The sequence below is a fragment of the Paroedura picta genome, chromosome 8 (genome assembly GCF_049243985.1).
Source record: "Paroedura picta isolate Pp20150507F chromosome 8, Ppicta_v3.0, whole genome shotgun sequence".
Lineage (NCBI taxonomy): Eukaryota > Metazoa > Chordata > Lepidosauria > Squamata > Gekkonidae > Paroedura > Paroedura picta.
In genome coordinates, this window is record NC_135376.1 from 21214280 (window position 1) to 21238359 (window position 24080).

At 44.9% G+C, this 24080-nt stretch overlaps 1 protein-coding gene across 1 annotated transcript; it reads right to left on the reverse strand.

The window, feature by feature from the left end:
- Nucleotides 1-414: 414 nt before the first annotated feature.
- On the reverse strand, nucleotides 415-23503 carry LOC143842589 (vomeronasal type-2 receptor 1-like). The gene is made up of 6 exons (XM_077347829.1): nucleotides 23253-23503; nucleotides 11009-11300; nucleotides 7696-8583; nucleotides 4751-4978; nucleotides 3549-3672; nucleotides 415-1704 (listed from the first exon to the last, which is right to left on the reverse strand). Exons 1-6 carry the CDS (start codon nucleotides 23501-23503, stop codon nucleotides 713-715), a joined length of 2775 nt encoding a protein of 924 aa, XP_077203944.1. The 3' UTR covers nucleotides 415-712.
- Nucleotides 23504-24080: the final 577 nt, after the last annotated feature.

Sequence of the window (24080 nt, forward strand, 5' to 3'; positions counted from 1 at the left end):
GGCTGAGAGAGCTCTGAGAACTGTGACTGGCCCAAGGTCAACCAGATGGCTGCATGTGGAGGAGGAGTGGGGAATCACAGTTGGTTCTCCAGATTAGAGGCTACAGCTCTTAACCACTACACCACACTGGCTCCCCTCCACCATGCTGACTCTCCCCCAGAGAGTCACTGCTAGCTAGACCAGACAATACTACCCTGGATAGACCAAGGGTCTTTATTCAAGACAAGGCAGCTTCATGTGTTCATACAGGTTTACTTCAAGAGCGTTTGCTCCAGAAGAATGGGAACTTGGCAAGCAATTGGCAAGAGAACATCAGCTGAAAAGATACATTTCCACGGAAGCCCCAAATTGACAGAAACACCACACGAAACTGTAAGGAATTTAATTTATTGTAAAATATTACAGGCACTCTCATGCTATTAGTTGACACAGGTTGAGATGGTTACTTTTTTTTTTGAAAGAAAATGTTTTTAACTGCTGGCCTATTACATTTGGAATTGATATAAATGACTATGAACACAAAAAGCTCCTTGGGGAGTACCGTGCGTGATTGTGTCAGCAAGCAATTAAGGTCTGCTGTATCTGTGCTGTTCTGCAAGATGCAGAAGACGCAGCTTCCATAGGAACCAGGTATCTGTTTTCTCTCAATGCAGAGGAAGAAAAGGGACAAGGGAGCTAGAGGAATTTGCAACAGGCAAGAGCTACGGAGGGTCTAATCCTCCAGAACGGTGGAGACGGTAGTGTTGTTAACTTCACTGGTGCATGATGCAGAGGTTGGTGGCGCGCTCTTGTCGTTGGTGGCAGCTTTTCCATGCACTATCTCTTCTGTGTTCCTTAGAGGTTTCAATAAAATGATGTAGCATTTTGGCACAAAGATACACCCTAGCAAGCCAAAGCTGGAAGCCAAGATTGCAAATATCTCCACAGCCACTTTGAACTTCCCTCTTGTGCTTAGGTAAGCTGGGACGAAGGAGATCCAGACAATGAAGAAGACCAGCATCCCAAAGGTGACAAACTTTGCTTCGTTGAAGTTGTTGGGGAGCTTGCGCGCTATGAAGGCTGTGAGAAAGCACTGGATGGCTAAGAACACATCGAACCCAAACATGACGCATAAGAAGATGATGGAGCCCTCATTGCATTCGAAAATGATCCTGATGTTTTGGAACTGGGTGTTTTTAAACATACGGGGTGGGTTCAGGATAAGGTAGGCCGTACAAATGCCTACTTCAGTTAGTACAGACAGGAGAACGATGATTTTTTGGAAAATGGGCCGGAAGAGCATTCGAGCTTTCTCGGCGACTTTTGAATTTTTGGCCAGGTGAGTCAAGAGAAGTGTCACGGTTTTTCCTAAGACGCAGGAAAGACAAAGGGAAAAGCCCAGAGCAAGAGACACTTGGCGGGATTGACAGGACCAGTCTACTGGCTTCCCAATGAAAAGGATGGAAGTCATTAAGGTTATGACAAGAGAAAACTGAATAAGGAAGCTCAGATCGCGATCGTTGGCTTTCACAAGAGCCGTGTTCCTGTGCTTTATGTAGACCCCCGTCACTGCCAGGACAACCATAACGCCAAATACGGCTAGTACAATTAATGTGATTCCTAAAGCATCATCATAACCCATAAATTCCACCTCTTTATGTACGCATCCACTTCTGTCAGCATTGGACCAGTAATCTTCCGGACACCCAGTACACTCCCTTGCATCTGCAGAGGAAACAATCACAGAAAATAGTTAAGTGCCACCGGGCTTAATATGTCCTAAGATTTGGCTTCAGATGAGTTTTCACAGCAGTGGAAAGTGTCCCCAGACGGGTGTAAATTCAGAGAGTGTCCACCCATCAGGGATAAGAAATGAAAAGAAGAAAAAGAGATGGGTTTTTTTGTACCCCACTTTTGACTATCCAAAGGAGTTTCAAAGCAGCTCACCCTCCTCTCCTCACAACTGACACCCTGTGAAGTAGGTGAAGCTGAGAGAACCCTGAGAGAACTGTGGCTGGCCCAGGATCACCCAGCTGGCTGCATGTGGAGGAGAAGTGGGGAATCAACCCCAGCTCTACAGATAAGATGCTGTCTCACATAACCACTACACTAAGCTAGCTCTCCAATAAGGACTCGACAATCAGGGAACATTCCTAGAAAGTAAGCACTGGTCAGAGATTCTTTGGGCAGAGCCAGAAACTGGTGTGCAGCTTCAATGAGGATGCGATCATCACAAGGTTTGCTGCTGGTGTTTGGGAATTAAGTAGTCACATCAGTTCTACAACCTTAGACCAGGGTGTAAAGTGCACGGAGCTTTTATTCCAGCCCCAGATCAATTCAGTCCCTGCCCTCTACACAGAATGCGATTTCCGTTTGGATTTGGGGCGATTTTAATTTTCCTTCTGCAGCAAGAAGGATTGATTCGGAGTGACTCTACCTTTATTGTGCCATATTTCAGAGTGCTGAAAATCCTCAATATCCATTTGGAAAAGAAAGCTCCGTGGTAGAGAACCTCTGATAGGCCACACCTGGTCATGTGACACGCTTGCCTTAAAGGAGAAGCCCCTAACTTCTCTCAACTTCTGTCAGTCCTGGATTTTTCCTCCCTCCTCTGCCTTTTTCGATCCTCTCCCCCACCCCTCCATGAAAAGAAAGAGGCTCCCTGCCTGGCTCCTGTCCCCCCCACCCTTCAAGAAAAGAAAGAAAGAGGCTTGGCTCCCCCCCCCCTTCCGAGCCTCCCTAACCATGTGCAGAACACTTTCCTGTTTCAATGGGGAGGGGGGGGGGAAAGGAAGAATCGAGTTCAAAGCGATCTGAATTCAACAGGATTGACAATGGAATAAAAAAAGTAAGTGCAGACTCTGCCCAGGTGTGCAGAAGTTACAAGGCAGGAATTGGATAACCCTCTGAGAGCACCTGGCCGTGCTTGGGAACCTCATGAAAGCCATGCCCTGATTATCCCAAAGCAGAATAGGGTGTGGTGTAATCTTTGGAGATGATCTGCAGTAATTGTATACAGCTTTTATCTTTAAGCAAGCATTTAAGTGTCTTAAAGAGGAATGTGGTGCAAAGAACCCTTTGTGGTTGACGAGGTATTGGGGTACGTTCGTGCAAGTACAAAAAAGTAGGTGAAAAATGCCCCTCAGATTTCCTCTTGTCATAGAATCACAGAATCATAGAGTTGGAAGGGGCCATACAGGCCATCTAGTCCAACCCCCTGCTCAACGCAGGATCAGCCCAAAGCATCTTGTCTAGTGCTGAGCTTCTGCCATTCACTTTCCTTCCAGTTGGCTACCCTGTATTTCTCATTCTCTTTCCCCTTTCTCATCTGATAGTTGCTCTTGCAGTTCCAATGATGATTTAACTTTCTGCTTTATTTAATTGAAGGCTCAGAAGAAGAAAAAGCAAAAGAATACAAATCGTATTGTGGAATGGGTTGTTCTAGTCCCATCAGGTCCAAAATTCGGATAACGAAGGCTTCACCCTCGTTAACTCTCGTCTGAGCCCTTGGAAAAACTCTGCCCTTTTTTCATTTCGTCATCTGCTGAAATAGTTAACGGTATCCCTACCTATTATGCTGCTGAACTGTCCTTCTGCACATTTGATGCAGTCATAACAACAGGAAGGCTTCCCTTGCTGGATCCCCTTTCGAAAACCAGGTTGGCAATTGTCGTTACACGTGGAGCGTGGATTCTGTAATGGGAACAGATTGAGGAATGTTTAAGGAATCAATCAGCAAGCAAGCAAGCAAGCATACGAATAAACAAACGTTTGATGCAGTGCTGCTAAATAAGGGCATAGTTACCCCAGCTGAAAATACACCTGGAAGAAAAAAAAACGTATCTGTATTTTCAAGGTATATTTTAACATCCCAAAGGTATCTGGGATTTTTGAGGGGAAATCTCTCCCCCAAGAAACCCAGATATATTTGGGAATAACTGGGAAGATTGGCAAAGCAGCAGATAAAAGCTCAGGTGGGTTTTTTTAAAGCTTTCTTGTCCCTCAGGGTAACCAAATAGTGGCTCCCCAGATGTCCATGGATGAGCCTCTTGTGGCGCAGAGTGGTAAGGCAGCCGTCTGAAAGCTTTGCCCATGAGGCTGGGAGTTCAATCCCAGCAGCCGGCTCAAGGTCGACTCAGCCTTCCATCCTTTCGAGGTCGGTAAAATGAGTACCCAGCTTGCTGGGGGGTAAATGGTAATGACTGGGGAAGGCACTGGCAAACCACCCCATATTGAGTCTGCCATGAAAACGCTAGAGAGCGTCACCCCAAGAGTCAGACATGATTCGGTGCTTGCACAGGGGATACCTTTACCTTTACCTTTAGATGTCCATGGACTGCAATTCCCATAAGCCTCTACCAGCACGTGCTGGCAAGGGTTCATGGGAATTGTAGTCCATGGACATCTGGCAAGCCACAGTTTGGCCACCCCTGAAGGATGCGTTTAAAGGGACTGCAAAAGACTGAAAAGACAGCTGAGCTGGTGGGAAGGGTCTACTCCGGATGTGTTTATAATGTGCTGTGTCTCATGATTTAGATTATTTTACTAGTGACATCAACTGAACAAAGCATTTTGATAGAAATCAAGAACCAGGGCAGCAAAGTCTAGACTGAACAGAGTACAAATCATTATCAACAACGCTCTAAATTTTATGCGAGATGTATATGTGAGCATATATCTGATGTGAGCAATATGGATAAAAGTGAAATAGATGGTCTTGAGGGCACTGCCAGTGACACTCAGGATATGTATACAGAATGAATTCACTTACCGCAGATGCTGGATTGTTCCAGAAAATAGAATCATTGTACACCATGAACTCAAAACTTTCCTCCGACGTACTGTTAAACTTGCCAACATTCACAAAGGCTATTTCACTTGTGCCATTCATCTGCCAGTTCAGAATATCATAGGGGGTGTAGACGTCCCCTTTGGAATCGATGTTGACGAATTCATCAAGCACTCTGAACTGCATCTTATTCTTCATGTAGTACATTAACTATGAAAGGGGAGGCAAAAACAGCAAACCGTTATACAATTTGTAAGCATGGTGTAGTGATTAAGAGAAGTGGGCTCTAATCTGAAGCCTCCAGTTGGGACCTGGAGGTCCCCTGGGATTACATCAAGTCCAGGCTACAGAAATCAGTTCCCCTGGAAGAAATGGCTGCTTTGGAGGGTGAACTCCAAGGAATTACATCTTTCTGAAGTCCTGTGTTGGTCCTTCTTGTGGCTCCTTGCTGGCTGCAGAGGCCGTGGTTTTCCACTATTCTACAACTAGTGGTGGAGCCAAATATATCACTACCTCAGATCCCAGACCTTCTTCTAAAGGGACCGATTTGACACCCCAATCCATCCTGGCTACAGCTGACCATGTGGAAACTGAAAGGGCGGCCCTGTTAAAGGAGGGTTATCCAACAGAGGTCACCAACACAATCCTGACCTCTAGAAGGAGCTCCACAACTAGAATCTACAATACCACAAGGAAGGCCTTCATCAGATAGGGTCACCAAAAGAAGTCAGAGTGCCTGCTAGGAAAAGGCACAGCAAGGAAACTCACATATGTTACAGAAAGTTGAATTTGTTGGATTTGTTGCTGTTGTTGAACCTCTAGCACAATTGTTTTTAATAGAAGTATAAAAATTCCTGAGATGAAATCCTCAACCTTTGCAACCCTGTAGACCCCTTTGGGATTCTGACAGAAAGTGACGGCAACAGACAAAAAATAGCTGCCACAGGAGGCAGAACCGACTACAAAATGTTGGGGACTGAGGTTATGCATAACTCTAAGGAACTTCGGCTCCCCTATGAAATCTGTGGGCTCAGCAAGACACTCAGTTTCCAACAGCTTGACTGGGACAAGAATCGCTGAACACTGATAACCAGAACAGTTGAACTTATATACATTCTCGAGCTTCCTGCCAAGAACAGGAAGCTGTTAACAGGGGCCCGTGATTGGTCCATAAAGTCTGTCCAGGGATTGGCTGAAACCCTGGGACCAGTGAACCCTTAACAGAGGTTTAGGATCCCAGTCTCTGCTCCCAAGCTTGAAGCCTCTTTGTGTCCACAGACACAACATCGCCAACCTTTGCTCCTGCCTACTGATGGTCCTGGGCCTCACCAGGTTTCCATCTACAACTGCTGAAGAGGTGGTAAAATTTCACTTTGCCTGCATAGACACAGACAACGCTTTTCTCGGAGGGCACATTATGCCTCCCAAATGTGATTTTTTTAAAGCACTTTTTAAAAAGTTAAACGTCTCCTCCAGTTTGGCAGAAATATCTGCTTTTTTTCTGTGTGGCCCCAATCCATAGATTTAGATATTTGCAGATAGGGGCCACATTTGGGAAATAGTATATAAATATCTGAGGAACAGCTATCCTTAGCAGCTGAGGCAATTTACACTTTATGCCAAGCAATGAGAATTTGGACTGGAAGCGTTCTGTAACAACCAAGCTGTCTTTCCAGATCAAGGGAAGGTGTGGTTCCATGGCAGGCCTCTCCACAGGGCTGATGAGACCTGGGGGTCAAATGTGAGACTGGGAGCCCAGCTGCTGTTCTCTGCAAAAACTGGATGTTCACTTACCGGAAAACTTTAAACAAAATACTAAGAATTGTGCTGAGTAATCTGGCAGGAGTATGGCAGGGACTCCGGGTAGACCCAGGACCTGAAGTGGGGGGTGTCCTTTTTTGCTCAGGGCAAATTTCTCCACTGCCTCCCCTGAGCAGCTCTAGTTACATGAAAGGGGATAATCTTCAAACACTCCAAAGAACTCTCGGATATATTCAAAGTGAACATTCAGTAGAGTATACTTGATGAGTATTTGTTCTGATTATTTTCTTGTTTACATATGACCAGGATTAGAGCAATAATCAGGGGAGGCATTCTTTTTAAAAAAAGAGCAAAGCATGTATATGTGTTTGAAAGGTTTACTTTGCATGTAAGTCTATTATGATCATCGTAACTTTGGAACAAGCTACATGTCTTAGATAAGTCATAAACTCTCATCACTTTCTTCAGCACTTAAAAGCAACTGGGGAAAGGGAGAAGAACTGGATCAGGGCCACAAAGCTGAGCAAGGGAGATATGATGGAGCCTTTCCCCCCTTGTGGCTAACAGTATTTTGAGGAGGGGGCTCAAACCAGTGTTCTATAAAAACATTAAAAAGGGATATATAATGTGAAAGTTATGAATTAGAACTTAAAAAAATTAAGCTCTACATGTCATCCTGGCTTAAACAGAGACTTGGGTTTTCTTAGTCACTACCACCTCAGATAGCTGTACTACACCCACCTTTTAGAGATTTTAATTGTATGTTCTTCATACTATAACCTGGTACCAGTATCAGTTAATTTTCACTTAAACTATTAGGTTTTCTGTTTGAACCTCTGACATTCCTCATCATGCAGCCTATGTGACAGCTAATTCTGTTGATTTATGCTCACACCTAACCTTTCCACGACTATTGCTCCCTTACTCTGTTACACTGAGATTTATACTTGAAAGATATATTATGTGATTGACACCAAGGCTTGGCTCCCCACTGAACTTCCATAAGGTCGCCGAGGATGTGTTCCCTTTCATGTGTCTATCTGCAGAAACGGGCTATGACTCATGAAAACTCATGCAAAAATTAATGTTGTTAGTCCTTAAGGTGCTGCTGGGCTTTTGTCTTATTGTTTTGACCTAGCCACCTCATGGAATAGATAAGTACTTACCTGCCAGGGTTCAAATTCATCGATATAGGCACACTTGCTTTCTGTACCGGTAAATGGTCCATTCACAGGATCGCACATGTCTAACTGATGAAGACCATAAGCAACGGCATAGACAGCTTTATAAACATTATAAGTTATCCTAAGTTCTGCCACATCTAGGTAGGTATTGTTAAGTTCTTCAAGTTTCTCCTCCCCGGTGCAGAAATGATCGGAAGTAAAATTAACTCTGTTCTCATGGCCGGTGACGTTTTTCCTGTTGTCTGTGTTATATGGTATGCTGGCATTAGGCCAAGTGCAGTTGAATGCAGACTGCCAAAATTCAATGGCCAGATCATCATCAGGATCTCTGCCCGGGTGAACGTCCAGAAGAAATTCTTTGAACCCAGGAATGTACCCTCTCCGGACTCCAAAGCCGATGGCCCCACCAAGGAGAGGAAAGTATTCTGGCCTCGCAATTAAGGATGATGTCACCCAAGCCTCACTTGCTATCCAAGTTTTGCTGCTGATGTTGCTAATAATAAGCTCTTCCACTAAAGGGTGGAAGTCAATATCCGATGAGTAGACGACAATGACCGTGGCATTGGTTTCTTTGACGGTCTTGACTACGCCTTCTATTTTTGTCCTGGAGTAGATTTTGGGAATGGTCTCGGAGAAAGCAATGCAGATCTCTCCAGCTTTGCCGCTCTTGTCAATCTTCTCTTTAAATGCTTTCACGCCATACTTGCCATAGTCATCATCCGCAGCGATGGTTCCTACCCATTTCCAACCAAAATGCTTAACTAAGAGCGCCATCCCCTGAGACTGCACGTTGTCGCTTGGGATGGTGCGAAGATAAGTAGGGAATTGATACTTGTCAGAGAGAAGTAAGGAAGACGAGGCATAGCCCACCTAAAGCAAACAAGCAGAAACACAAATGGATTGAAGCTGTATTGCTACCCAGCGAATTCTTTATTTCGGTAGATCCTTTGCTGCCAAAGGACAAAGGCAGTGGAGACGGTGGTGGAGATGGAAGTAACCCAACACATGGATAGCTGTGTTGGAGGAAAGCAGGGTGGAGAGGAATGGATAGCTCAGAGTGGCTAAGACTCGGTCCAGGAAGTGCTCTAGTGCTGAACTTGAGGCTGCAGAGTAGAGGAAAAGGAGACTGAATTGTCTGCCCAGATGTCGATGTTCCTATCTCCAGGCAATCACTTGTTCTACCAGACCTAGCATGGCTTGAAATGCTTCCAGGCCTAGGACACAAGCCTGGAAGATGGAGGAGTGCATGTTACTGGGGATGGAGTCTGCGGAGGCCATGGACCTCAGTGGTTTGGAGCTGTAATTCTAGGGGATCCTGGCATCATTAGACCAGGATGTGGTAGCAACTGGCCTGGGCACCAAGTCTAGCATCATAACATGTTCTACCTGTGACACATTTTTGTGACTCATAAAATGTTTGTATATGGTGTGATTGGAGAGTGTGGCCCATGTTAGAAGATGAAGCTCCATGTAGAGAAATTGAGTGGGTTCTGTTCAGATCCAGACAACAGCTAGATTATGGTCACTTCTGAGGAACTCCAAAGGCATCATAGGAGCACTGTTCAAATAACTTATGTAGATAGCCTTCCACACACATAGAGGGGGAGTGGGAAGATATATACCAGCCCCACCTTGGTCTATGCACAGTTTATTTAATATGTATTTATTTAGGAGATTTCTGCGTTGCTCAAGCAGAGTTCTGCTTGAGCAATTAAAATAACAAATCATTAATATAAAACAATAAGCTATTACAAAAAAACTCAGGGACATAGACATAGGCACCAAAAAAAGTTGCCATAAAACAGACCCGGGATCAGAAACTGATCAAAATAACTGGAAAGATAAATCACATATCTTTTTACCTGAGCTTTTAATGGCATCTGCATGTATTCAGACTCTATGGGAGCATATTCTGTTTGGAATGTTTGAAAAGTAGCTTTCCAATCATGGGGATGGATCTACGCATGCATACTTTGCAAAGGCTTATCATTTGCCCAGGAACAGAGGGCAATCTCCCACTGGTATCCTCTGTTCCTTGACCCTGATCATTTGAGGAGGAGAAAACATGGAGGAGGAGAATGGCCATATAGACTATAGAGAAAGGGAAGGGGAATGTCCTAGAGCATCAACTGGAACTGACATCATGTCCATTGCCCCTCCACCCAGAAGTGACATCACATCCTCTGTGTCACTCTAATTTCCTCAATCTTATGGTAAAGACCAGGTCATTTAATATTTATGTAGAGGCCATAGGGGTTGGGGGAATTTCTAGAGCAGCACAGATGATGCAATTTCACACTCCCCACAAATTCCACCCTTCTAGGTAGCACCTCTAACATCTTCTGACATTTGCCAGCACAGGACTGGCAACCTTAACTTTGAATATGCACAAGAAGAAGAAAAGCTGCATTTTTGCACCCTGCTTTTTACTACCTGAAGGAGTCTCATAGTGGCATACAGTCACCTTCCCTTCCTTTTCCCACAGCAGACACTCTGTGAGGTAAGTGGAGCTGAGAGAGCTCTGAGAGAAATTGTGACTGGCCCAAGGTCACCCAGCTGTTCAGTTGCTCAAGTATTGGCATAGCTATTTATTTGCATCACTATTTACAATCCGGACTCAAGGAGATGACTGCAGCGATTTGGTATACGTAATTTTGCAGCCACAAGAATGTGTCACATTTCTTTGGCCTTCCATTTGAGAGTCTAAAGGTAAAGGTATCCCTTGTGCAAGCACTGGGTCATGTCTGACCCTTGGGGTGACGCCCTCTAGCATTTTCATGTCAGACTCAATATGGGGTGGTTTGCCAGTGCCTTCCCCAGTCATTACCAGTTTACCCCCCAGCAAGTTGGGTACTCATTTTACTGACTTCGGAAGGCTAAGTCAACCTTGAGCTGGCTGCTGGGATCGAACTCCCAGCCTCATGGGCAGAGCTTTCAGACTGCATGTCTGCTGCCTTACCACTCTGCGCCACAAGAGTCTAAAATACCCAATTAATTTGTAAAAATAATTTCCTAGATAATCAGCATATACATCAGCTTTAGGCTGCAGACCAGACACAGGAAATGTTCTAACTTATCTGTAGCATCTACTCAGCTAAAAGCTGCAATAGCACAGGGATATTTACACTGCAAGCTCATGTCTAATTTATACTAAACTGTCATGGAATTCCTTCAAGGAAAGCAGGGAATTACTGTCCGCTCCTTCCGCAGGCAGATTCGCTGACGGTTGTTTTTAAAGCACTCCTGGCACCTTGTTTGATCTTGGACAGGCCGAACGTGATGAGGTTGACAATACCTGAGGGAAATAGTAAAGTCCAAGGATCCTCGAGGAGGCAATGGAGAGGGTGGATCCGCCGGCTCCAACGACTGCGGCGAGAGGAGCCCCACTACTGCATCGGAAGACAGGGGTCGTTTCATTCTGCCCAGTAAGGAAAGCCAGAGAATTCTCAACAGTTTTGGACATTGTATAGCACGTGTCATAGATCTGGTAGCCCAGAGTAATGTTTGGTAGGATGTCAGGATTTTGGTTAATATGCTGTATGGCAAGTATCATGGCTTTGACCCAACGGTAACCTCGAAAATTAAATCTGCAGAAGCAAAAGAGCGGGATTGCATTCAGAACTGTTTGCCACAACGTTGCGTATTTCCCCACATTTGTCATTCATACAGGTGAGCACACCATAACCAGGCACAGCAGGTGCCCAAAGTGTCCCTTAGGCATGCATTCATGTGCGTAGACACGGATGTGTGAACCGAGCTGTCCACGTTTTTGCCGTTTCCTTTGGATCATGGGGGAACATTCTCCAACTTTTGCAAAGATGGCGATTGCTGTGCTAAATAACTTGCCCTGTAGCCCTGCAAAACTGGCTAGCCCCCCCCCCTCCATTGCAGATGAGGGCATGGAGATGAGAGTGACTTGCCTAAGCCCTCCCAGAAAGCTCATTGCTCAGACTTTACCCAGCAAGTCTCAGCTTTCACCTGCTCTCCACGGGGATGCATAGACTGTTTTCACAGTCAGAAAAATTTATGATAGGAGCATGGTGTAGGAGCCAGCTTGGTGTAGTGGTTAGGAGTGCGGACTTCTAATCTGGTGAGCTGGCTTTGATTCCACGCTCCCCCTCATGCAGCCAGCTGGGTGACCTTGGGCTCTCCACAGCGCTGATAAAGCTGTTCTGACCAAGCAGTAATATCAGGGCTCTCTCAGCCTCACCTCCCTCACAGGGTGTCTGTTGTGGGGAGAGGAAAGGGAAAGTGATTGTAAGCCTCTCTGAGCCTCCTTCGGGTAGAGAAAAGCGGTATATAAGAACCAACTCTTCTTCTTCTAGGAGATGAGCCATTGAAGGAGGAGGAGAGGGTTTTTTTATACCCCACTTTCACTGCCCAAAGAAGTCTCAAGTTGCTTACAATCACCTTCCATTCCTCTCCGTACAACGGACACCCTGTGAGGTAGGTGGGACTGAGAGAGCTCTGACCAAACTGCTCTGAAAGAACAGCTTTAACTCAAACAGCTCTAATTGAAGTCTGTGGGTAAAAGTAAAGGACTGAGTTGTTGACATAGGATCCCCAGTTCCCTCTCCCAGTGTGCCACTCGAAGCAGCAGAGAGATCAATAGCACTTGTGGGTGACATGCAAATCTTCTGTGTTCTGAATCAACACAATCGAAATCCTGCGATGGCTAAAGCATGAGAGAGCAGGAATTTAGATGCTCTGCTGGCAGCCAGTTTCCATACAAATGAGGCCTGCGGCTCATCATGAAGATATCCCACTGACAATATTTTGTAGCTGGCATGCAATGGTGTTGAATATTTGACATCTGACAGCAATGGAATGATTAAAAGAACCTGGATGTTGATTTAAGAAGTGGGAAATGTTCTACCCAGTTCTGTGAGTCAGATCCCACTGAATTCAGCAAGCTTACTCCCATGTAAATTTGTGTATCATTGCAGCTGTAAAGTCATGTCATCACTGAAATTGGAGAAGCACAATCTGACTTCAACAGGGGACAAAAACATTTTTGGAATTATTTGATGGCAATATCCCGGAATTCTTTCAGGTCTCGTTCAAGTTAATATTCTCCGGTGCTATATTTCCATGTGGTGTAGCTCACATAATAAGAGTGTACTCCTGAACACTAGAGACAGGGCTATGGGTGAATAGAATGTGGCAAGCGTTTACACCATAGCTTCACTAAGTACCAAATACAGATTGGATACGTTTAAGATAATCCTGCTAGGTCAAACCAATATTCCATCATTCATAGAATCCAAGAGTTGGAAGGGGCCATACAGGCCATCTAGTCCAACCTCCTGCTCTTTGCAGGACCAACCGAAAGCATCCCAGATAAAGATCTGTCTAGCCACTGCTAAAAGACTGCTATCACAATGCCCAAACACACATTTCAGGAAGGATCATTAGCACACTACAGTGTTGTGTCCCATTCATTGTTCCAATGGAAGGGTCACCTAGTGCTTCCCTTCATAAAGACAAGATTCCTTAGACCCTGTTAAAATATCTTCTCCAAAGGAGAATATTCTCTCCTATTCCATATGATCATGTTTCTGCCTCTAGCATCCTTATGCTGCTCTTCTCCAGTCAGATATTTCCTGCTCAACAAATACTATTGGTTAGAGCTGCCAACCTCCAGGTGAGAACTCACCTTCTCCCAGAATCACAGTTGATTTCCAAGCTACTTAGACCAGTTACCATGGAGAAAACAGCTGTTTCAGAGGGCAAACTGTATGGTACACCATAGGTCCTGGGTGGAAAACCTCCCTAAATCCCCCCCTCCACAGGCACTACCTCCAAATTGCCTCGAATTTCATGGGCAGTAGTGGCAATCTAAGTGCGGAATTAATTTTAGTGAGGCAGCAAAACACATAGACAGACAGACTCTTTTGTTACTTCCTTTAACACAGAGAGGAAGCTATGAGGGAGACGGGGAGAGAAGGTGGAGTCTCCTCAGATGACAGTAGCCATCCCATCTTCTGAAACTTTCATTCAGGGAATCTAGTAATATTGGCCTGGCAATATAGGGAGAAAGACTTCTGGTTTTTTTTTTTTAATATTGGACACACCAACACTCCCCTCTCCTTCCAGGGCAAATAGTGCAAAATGCTCTGCTTGGCCTGGCAGGAGCTCCCAACCCCGGAGTGCAGCATCCATGGCTGATGCTTCACACTTGGACTGCCTTGGCAATGCCTCTTCCAAGCCCAAATGGCAACTCTTGGTAAGGTTGCCAGCTGAGCTGAACAGACTAGCATTTTTATTGCCAGTCTGGGGAAAATGCTGAAAAAATAGCAGATGTTCAAATGTCCATTATGTTTTCAGTTTCCTTCCCAAATAGTCAGTGAAAATATCATGCTGTGTGGGTCAATACCAGACACCTGGCAACCTTACTAGAGAGGGACATGGAAATTTGCTGGAGGAGCCATAAGAACCTGGCTGGGTTGGCGCTGCAGACTGTAGGATATAGCTCAAACTGAGTGGTGTCCAGAGATGCAAGCAGTGGTTGCCTTCAAGCTAACCCAATGAAATTACAGTACAAAAAAATAATGGTTCACAATGAAAAATCAACAGAAGAAAACAGGGAACCTTTCCAAGGCAATATGTTTGTAATAATGTATACAATGACTTTCAATTCAATTTCTTTTACAATTCTTTTATATACTAGAAGGAACAACCATAACGGCTTCTAGATAAATTCCGTTTTCATTGACTTTGTCAGTGGTTGAATCCTCCAAAAACAGTTTGTTGTATCAAAGGTGGCAAAATCCTATCGCCTTTCCTTATATCACTATTTAAATATTTTAGTATCAATAGGCCATAGGCTCTCTAGGGTACTGTGGGGAATGCTAGTCAATGACTAGTGGTCATTGACCAGCATTCCCCCGCAGTACCGTAGGACAGGGGTTGCCAGTTCTGAGCTTCTCAGGCCCTGGCCAAGGTGGGAAATTTAACACATCTGCCAAAGGAGGCTTGCCACCCTCCAGGTGGGTCCTGGAATCCCAGCTGTTCTCTAGAACAGGGGTAGTCACAACCTGTGGTCCTCCAGATGCCCATGGACTACAATTCCCATGAGCCCCTGCCAGCATTTGGGACCCGTGTTTCCCTGGGAACCAGCTAAGTCTTAGAACATCTTTTTAATTGAATCTGATGTTCAGCTTAGGTTAAGGAGCATGTGCAGGGAACCTACTGGCCTGTGATAGCTTTCTGTAACCCTCGACTGACTGGGCGAAAGAACATATGAGCCATGTGCTTTGAAATGAATGTGCATATCTTCTGTTCCAAAACAGATCCAGCTGGGGAGCAGTAAAAAAGAGCTAGAGTCCAGTAGCCCCTTAAAAACTAGCCAAACATGGCAGCATAGGAGCCTTCATGCATCGCTGCTCACTTCTTCAGATGTGAAAGTTGCTCCCCTGCCATGATATAATGAATATAAATGAATGAATGAATGAATGAATGAATGAATGAATGAATGAATGAATGAATGAATGAATGAATGAATGAATGAATGAATGCTGTCTTTAAGGTGCCACTAGTCTCTTTACTAGAGTTCAGAACATAGGAAGACATGTAAGGAAATTCTCATATGCAATTTCCAAGCCCCATTCAAACGGAATCCATTTGAATAATAAACACATTTGAGACAGTTCATCTGCCAGGGGAAAAAAAAAAGAACCGAAATCACACACATCAACAGTGCTCCATGAATTATTCACCATGTTGCAGCCGAGCAACACAGACATCTCTCTCTCTCTCTCTGAGGTGGTAATTGCAATATACTGTTTAAATATCCTCTACCTACTGCTTCAGCAGCCAGAGGAATCCCTGGAGGAAGCAAAAGTAAATCTAGTGTTCTCTCAGTTTACACAACAGGCACTTGAAAGACTAAAAACATAATTTTTTATTCTGTTTTGCATTGGGAATGTATGCAGGATTAATCTGGGGATGCTCAGGGAGACGGCTGAGATTTCTTTTACCGTCGTTGATGCCAGAAGCTTTATTATGACTTAAGCTACAGTGAATTCTTTGTGTGTTGCCAGTTCTCAGAGCTTCTCAGGCCCTGGCCCAAGTGGGAAATTTAACACATCTGCCAAAGGAGGCTTGCCACCCTCCAGGTGGGTCCTGGAATCCCAGCTGTTCTCTAGAACAGGGGTAGTCACAACCTGTGGTCCTCCAGATGCCCATGGACTACAATTCCATGAGGGGCTCATGGAATTGTAGTCCATGAACATCTGGATGACTACAGGTTGACTACCCCTGCTCTAGACAACAGAGGTTGGTTCCCCTGGAGAAAACAGCACATTGGGTGGACATAGTTGCGCTACATCCCTGCTGAGCTTGGTCCCTCTCCCAAACTCCACACTCCCTAGATTCTGCCCCCAAATCTCCTGGATGATCTGGGGCCAAGGGACCAAGCCCTATGAAGATAGGTTGAGGGACTTGGGAATGTTCAGCCTGGAGAAAAGGAGGTTGAGAGGGTTTGAAAGGTTGTCATTTGGAGGAGGGCAGGATGCTGTTTCTGTTGGCTGCAGAGGAGAGGACACGCAGTAATGGGTTTAAACTACAAATACAATGATATAGGCTAGATATCAGGAAAAAGTTTTTCACAGTCAGAGTAGTTCAGCAGTGGAATAGGCTGCCTAAGGAGGTGGTGAGCTCCCCCTCACTGGCAGTCTTCAAGCAAAGGTTGGATACACACTTTTCTTGGATGCTTTAGGATGCTTAGGGCTAATCCTGCCTTGAGGGGGTTGGACTAGATGGCCTGTGTGGCCCCTTCCTACTCTGTGATTTTGTGATTCTATGAATTTCCCAATCCAGAGTTGGCAGTCCTAACCAAAAACAGGGGAAGTGTGGTCACCAGCTCAGGTTAGGAATCCCTGAAGATTTCGGAGTTGAAATCTAAGGCAGGTGGGGTTTGGTGCAGGGAGGGACTTCAGCTAGGAATAATACCCAGTAGTCCACCTTCCAAAGATGCAGTTCTGTACATGCACTGCAATAAGCGAACATGGTTAAGGTCTCAAGGAATTGGGGAAAAGGTTCAGGAGTGACGTTTGATTACCACAAAGGCGCCGTTACAATGCATGCTGAATTAAAATTAGTAGATAAATATGTCACATTTTTTGCATTCTTTCTCATTGCCTCAGTTGCCTTTCCAGTTTTTACAACCAGGAATGCACATGCAGGAATGTACACGTACCAGGAATGCACAAGGGGAATGTGGACTACCTGTTATGTTCCTGATATTTGATCACTTTGTGGGAATAGAGGTCTGCAGGTTGCTCTATTCGTACAAAATGGCAACCATATGGATCAGGAGCAGCGTGTATGCCAGGGGTAGTCAAACTGCGGCCCTCCAGATGTCCATGGACTACAATTCCCAGGAGCTCCTGGGAATTGTAGTCCATGGACATCTGGAGGACCGCAGTTTGACTACCCCTGGTGTATGCCCATACAACCAGTATGTGTGGTTGTAATGTCTGAAAAGAACCAATAGTCCTATTACAGTTTTCTTCACACTAGGCATCTTTGGTATTATATATACTTATTCACATCATTTATATCTTGCATTTCTGCTCAATCAGGGCCTACAAAGTGGCAAACAATTAAAACAGCATACTAAAAATCAATATGCTAATAGCCAAGCCAGCATGGCGTAGTGGTGAAGAGTGGTGACTTCTAATCTGGCAAGCTGGGTTTGATTTCCCCACTCCTCCACATGCAGCCATCAGGGTGACCTTGAGCTAGTCACAGCCCTGTTAGAGTTGTTCTCACAAAGCACTCCTGTCAAGCTCTCTCAGCCTCACTGACCTCACAGGATGCCTGTTGTGGGAAGTGGAAGGGAAGGCAGTGGTAAGTGGTTTTGAGACTCCCTCAGGCAGTGAAAAGTGGGGTATAAAAAACAACTCTTAAATGTGAGGATACTTAAATCTGATGACTGGAGCAGTGAACAGTCAAGACAGATCCTTCAACAAAATTGAAAAATGCTCCAAATGTGCAGAAAAATCTGAAATCAAAGAATGACTTGGGGGGTAAAAAAACCCAAATTATATAAAGAACCCCTATAGCATTAAGAAATATAAGCCCTCAGTGGCTGTTACTAGGCATCCACAGTATTCTCGGGGGCTGCCCTGTCACTCTGCCGCTGGCTGGGGCTCCCCCTTGGTGTGGCACTGCGCAGGTGACGGGAAGTCAGGGGCGTCAATAGGAAAGCAAGTGGAGCAGGGGCTCGGGCAATGGCGACGTCCCTTGGCAAAAGACTACCCCCCCCGGGCCTCAGTAAAATTATCAAGTGTTGACCGGTCCCCGGTGATAAAATGGTTGGGGACCACTGCCCTAGAGAAAATGGCTGCTTTGGGAGGTAGGGTGTAAGACATGAGGGAGGCAGATAAAGGTCGGTTAGCTGTGGCATGGGAAGGATTAAAAAAGCAGAAAAATGGAGGAGATTGTGGCGACTTTCAGGGAAGGAAAAAGGAAACAGTGAGAGAAATGGGAATGAGATGCCCCCCCCCCCACAACCTTGTGGGTTCTCACTTGTACATCTTAAAACCAATTCAAATATTTAATAACTAGTTGCAAGTAGCATAGAAATTGCTCATGTATTATTTTTTCTTTCTCAAACATTAGAGTGGGTAATATTAAATCAGCAGCATACAACAGGAAGTACTATTAACTATCTAGATAGCAATGACTAATCAAGAAATGTTGGTACAACTACAATCTGTTTTTTCACAAGGATGCAAGCTGGCTAAACTAAGCTTCATTTAAATATTTCTCTGTTTCTATCTTCTGTTCTTGATTTCTCACAGATGATTGTTCATACTGTAACAGGGTTGTTTTTTTTGTAAAACACTGAACTTCATTGGGTACATCCATTTGCAAAATATAAAAATATAAAAATCAAATAGAAACAAAGCTAAACATACAGATAGAAGAAGAGGAAGAAGAGTTGGTTTTTATACCCTGCTTTTCACTGCCCAAAAGAGTCTCAACGCGGCGTATAATTGCCTTCCCTTCCTCTCCCCACAGAAGACGCCCTGTGAGGTAGGTGGGGCTGAGAGAGAGCAGTCTGACAGGACTGCTCAGTCAGATGAACACTATCAGGACTGTGACTAGCCCAAGGTCACTCAGCTGGCTACATGTGAATGGTAGGTTACAGTGTCAGCGACAGGGCTGAAGGTGTCCTGCATGGTGCAGGGTGTTGGACTAAATGACCCAGGAGGTTCCTTCCAACTCTATGATTCTACGATTCTATAGGAAGGAGGTATCATTGAGGGAGCACAAGATGAAACCAGATGGTCTTCTCAAGTATCCCTGAGTAGTGTGGCTGCGTACTCCAGGTTGGGAGATACCTAGAGATTTGCAGGTGGAGTCTGAAGAAGGGAGGGGGTCCTCAGAATAGTATAAAGCAACAGAATCCACCCTCCAAATCAGCCATATTTTCCAGGCACTGCTGGGAACTAGGTTAGCACAGCCACTGATCTATGATTTGCAAGGCACCAGCGAATCTTGCATCTGTTATGAAAGTTACTAGGTGGCCTCTTGCACAAGTTCAGCTTCCATCTGCTATAGATTCAAGTAGGCAGCTGTGAACAAAGCTTGGTTGGTCTTAAAGATGCCATTGGACTCAAACTTTTATCTGCAATAGGTTATGTAATGCCCATCCTGGCATTACAGTCTCCCCCCCCAATAAAAAAACAGATGGATAATCCACAAGAAGGTCCCCAATATATGTCTCAACCTCTCCCCCCCCAGCCTCTACCTGAGCTTTGGATTCACCAGGTTTCGGGGAGCAGAGGCTATATCAGTTAACAAGGAGACAGGTTGCCTGCTGGCATGTAATAATCACAGCCATTGCTGACTACCCAAAGTTTGTAGGGACTCTGAATTAATCCTTAGTTGAGTCAAGATCAGAATGGCCATCACTGAAGTTCAACAAAATATACTGGGATAGCTTTGTTTTGTTTTATATTCCATGGGGTAACAAGCACAGATCATAGTCCCAGACTTAAGGCAACCAATTGTGTAGCTCAGGGAGTTTTGACATATTGGCTGGTCATGCAGAGCCAGGGAATGGTGAAAGTCACATTTCTAAGTATCTGCTGAATATCTTATACCAGGGATAGTCAACCTGTGGTCCTCCAGATATTCATGGACTACAATTCCGATGAGCTCCTGCCGGCGTTTGCTTGCAGGGGCTCATGGGAATTGTAGCCCATGAACATCTGGAGGACCACAGGTTGACTACCCCTGTCCTAGATGCCATATAGTTATTATGGCTGGAAAGAATGAGAGAAGCATTAGAAGTAGGCTACTATAGCTGAGGTATGTACCTCTCAAGGGCTTGCTTGAGAGAAAGCCTCAAATGCAATGCTGTTTACTACCATCCTGAGAGCACACAACATTTTGCTTTGGGGGGGAAACGTGCAGGAAAAAACTGTTTTATTAGGAACAGGGAAGAAGCGGGAGAGATACAAGACTGTGGCATTTGCAAAGTTGCCTGACACAAGAAAAGCCTTCTAAAACTGGGTAATGCAAGTGGATTTTTAAGGCAATATGAAAGATGCCTGCATCTTTCCCTTGCAAGGGTAATTTTCTATATGCATGGAGTTCTAACTCACCTGTGTCAGAGAGTGGAAAACATTTAGGCCCCAGCTCCCTGTTACAATCCTTAGGTGAAATGTTGGCTTGGAGGGTCCAAAGGATGGCTAGAAGCTGCTTGGGTTGCCCATTCTGGGTTGGAATACTCCCGAAGATTTTGCTAGTTGGAGCCTGTAAGGGAGGGCAACATTTCTGCAGGGGAACTGACCTCTGCAGTCTGGAGATCAGCTGTGATGCTCAAAGAACTCCAGACCCCACTGGATGCTGGCAGCCCTGGAAGCTACCCTTAAAGCAGGGATTCTGGACTGGGACCAGATGGCCCACGGGGAGCAATATACAGACTGGGGAGGGGGATTCAGAACTTTTTGTGGCAAATGCAGGCAATCTGGATTTTAGGTAACTCGGCTGGTACCTTTCGACCCACAGTTTAAACCCATTATTGGGAGTCCTAGCCTCTGCTCCCTGCCCTCCGTAAACAGCAGCCTTTCATTTGCTTAAAGAGAACACTCATTCCCCCCTCTTTTCCTCCTCTCCAGACTGAACATTCCTTCAAATTCCTCAGACTTTCCTCATGGGGCTTGGCCTCTAGGCCCCTGAGAGGGTTGCCAGCTCCAGGTTGGGAAATATCTAGAGATTATAGGGGTGGACCCTGAGGAGGGTGGGGTTTAGGGAGGGAAGAGATTTCAATCAGGCATGATGCCCTAGACCTCACCTCATCAGTTGTAATAATGGGAGATCTCCAGCCACAGCCTGGGGGCTGGCAGTCCTACCCCTGACCATTCTTTTCTGGAGTGAGGCTTCCAGAACCGAACTCCAGGTGCACTCCAATTAACACCATGTACAGTAGGACTGGGACATCTGGCGATTTGGATGTGTATCTCCCATCTAGTACACGTGTTTCTCATTTTGGTTAGATATTTCCCTGGTCTGTAGGAATGGTGAGTTCAGGCAGCTTTTCAATCCAGTTTGTAAGCGATTATAAAGAGATGTTTTTAAAGTGACAAGATTCTATTTTTCGTGGGGAACAAACAAGACAGCACTTGTAGTCAGACTCAAAATATGTTTTGTGAGTTTCATGGTGAATTTTTTTTTGTGGGGTCACGGGCTGGAGGAATAATACCACATTTTGTGTGGAAACAGGCTTGCTAGCCTGTTTTGTATAAACCACTACTTCTGTACCACATCAGCCTTTCCCTGGCAATAATTTTCCCCCAGCCAGCTATGTTTAGCGATAAATGCATATTACTAGATTTATCCTGCTTGTAAAATCAAGAACTAAAATGTACACAATGGAAAAAGTAAGCAATAGTGGAACTTATACAGCGATTAAGAGGGGAAAACCACTAATGTTCTGTTAAGATGGCTACCCAAGAGTAAATGCTGTTAGAAGAATCTCCTATTTCAAAAAACTGACCAATAAGGAAAGACCAGTCATGCCAAACAGAAAAACAGAAATTATGGCACAGTAATATATGTCTGGATTTTCTACTGTTATGCAGAATATATACTTCATGATTCCTAAGAGAAAAATCAGAAAGGGTGCAATGTGTATACACATCATTTGAAGTAAAAGCCTACCAACTCAACTTCAGTGAAAACTGAAAGTTAGCTGCGCATGCATAATAAGCCATTGTTGTAGGGCTATGAAATTCCCAGAGATTTGGAGGATGAAGCACAGGAAGGGCAGGTTTTGGAAAGGGGCGGAACTTCAGCAGAATATGATGCCAGGGTTTCCCAACCAGGGTTTTGTGAAACTCTGAAGTTTCTTGACAGGCCTGGAAGGGTTTTCTGAACTGGTGGGAGTTAATTAATTTTTATATATTTCTAAAATATGTTAAACATTTATTGGGTGGCATGACCATATTCTGCACCATTGTGCCCCTTCTGGGGTTTCTCAAGGCCTGAAAAATGTTGCTCAATGGTAAAAAATTAAATAAACGAAAAAGCCAGCCTTAGACACTGTACCTTCCAAAACAGCCAGTTTCTCTGGGAAACTGATCTCTGTCTCCTGGAAGTCACTTGTAATCCTAGAGATCTCCCGCCACCACCTGGAGGTTGTCAACTCTATGTAGTCTTCTAACCCCGTTTGCCTTATGTTATGTTTATTTACTGTGCAAAAGCATCTCTTTCACTGATACAAAAGCCAACTCTTCTTCTAAACCAGTGGCTCTCAACCTCCCTTTAACACAGTTCCTCATGTTGTGGTGACTCCCAACCATAACATTATGCAAGTGCTCTTTCACAGAAATTAAACCAGAACTGACCAATGGCGTGGAGATCCATTGTTCACAATTGTATATAGATTTCATATAGATTGCATATAAATTGGTGGGTGCCTTCAGGAGCAGCAGCACCCCCCACACCAAGCTGCTCACCCTGCCACAACTCCTGTGAAAGGGTCGTTCGACCCCCAATGACAGCTCTTACCTTTCCCACTATTAAAATGTTAGCCGAAGACAAGAACTGGAAGGAAACAGAGCGATTTTGCAGAGACTAACGTCAGGAAACTGAGACTGTCTTTGGTAAATAAGGACAGCCAGTGGTGCACACACTGAACACTTGGTCTACCTGAAAACTCCTCAGCAGTTCTAAAAGGACAAAATGCTCTAGAAAAATAAAGAGAAGTGAAAAAGAGAGATCACTGCGAATAGTGAACACACCTCTCCCGTTGTTGGATCTGTTTGCAGGGTTTAGAGAGCTTCTAAAACATCCCAACGCAGTTTGATAGGAGATAAGAACACTCTCTACTCCACACATGCAAAGGATGCTCGTCTTGTCCTGCTTTAAGTTCTCTTACAGGCTGCCACCCTGAGAAGACATTCTTTGCCCAGTTTGCTGTAACAACATCATTTTTTTAAATAATGTGCACCCACCCACCCATCTATGCTCGCCACAATTACGTCCCCAGCAGTGCTGATCTCGGAGGAAAGGTATCTTACCCCTCACACTGTGGCGACATGGGCGGCGTACTCGTGGGGTCTTCTTCTAGGATAGTCCTGAAGTGCATTGGGAACATCCCTCCGATAACATGATCAGCGTTTTGCGCTTCCACGTAGCCCCGCAAATCAAATTTCCCGAGCAACCTGCATTCTTCTTCGCCTTCGGGCTTTTGCTCTTCTTCTTCAGCAACTAAGCCCTGCAGAGAGCACGCCAATAATACTAGGAGCAGCCACAACTTCGTGTGGGCCATTTTAATCACTGCTGTTTTGAAAAAAAGACCGGAGGCTTTTATGAAGGCTCTCGCATGTTTACCATTCGGCAGCCTGTGAAAGAGCAGGTGAGTTCCCAGGGGATTGATGTAAAGCGCTTCTCTGCTGCACAGCAGTCAAGGAAGAAAGGAAGGAAGAAAGAAAGAAAGAGCATCTCATCTGCAAAATGCCAAAAGGACAGGAAACATTCTCCTGATATTTTGAAATGTATGAATATTGTCCCTCCTCATAGTCTTCTCTTCCTCAGCCTAATCATTTATTAGACACATATCATTTTGCATGCTTTCTTGTTGTTAAGAAGAAGAGTTGGCTTTTTATACCCCAGTTTTCGCTACCCAAGGGAGTCTGAAAGTGACTTGCAATCACCTTCCCTTCCTCTCCCCACAACAGACACCCTTGTGGAGCAAGTGAGGCTAAGAGAGCTGGCCCAACATCACCCAGCAGGCAGCTTTTGGAGGAGGAGTGGGGAATCAAACCCAGTTCTCCAGATTAGAGGCCACCACCGTTAACCACTACTCCAAGGTATGAAACACTTGGTTTCTAACTTTGTTTAGCTCA

Bases quoted from the DNA above. Each gene is read 5' to 3' on its own strand.
- LOC143842589 (XM_077347829.1), bottom strand. From the start codon at position 23,503: ATGGCCCACACGAAGTTGTGGCTGCTCCTAGTATTATTGGCGTGCTCT. The intron at 11,301-23,252 runs GTAAGATACCTT...TTGCTTCTGCAG, and splicing joins ATGTCGCCACAGTGTGAGGG to ATTTAATTTTCGAGGTTACC. The intron at 4,979-7,695 runs GTAAGTACTTAT...CCCCTTTCATAG, and splicing joins ATGAATTTGAACCCTGGCAG to TTAATGTACTACATGAAGAA.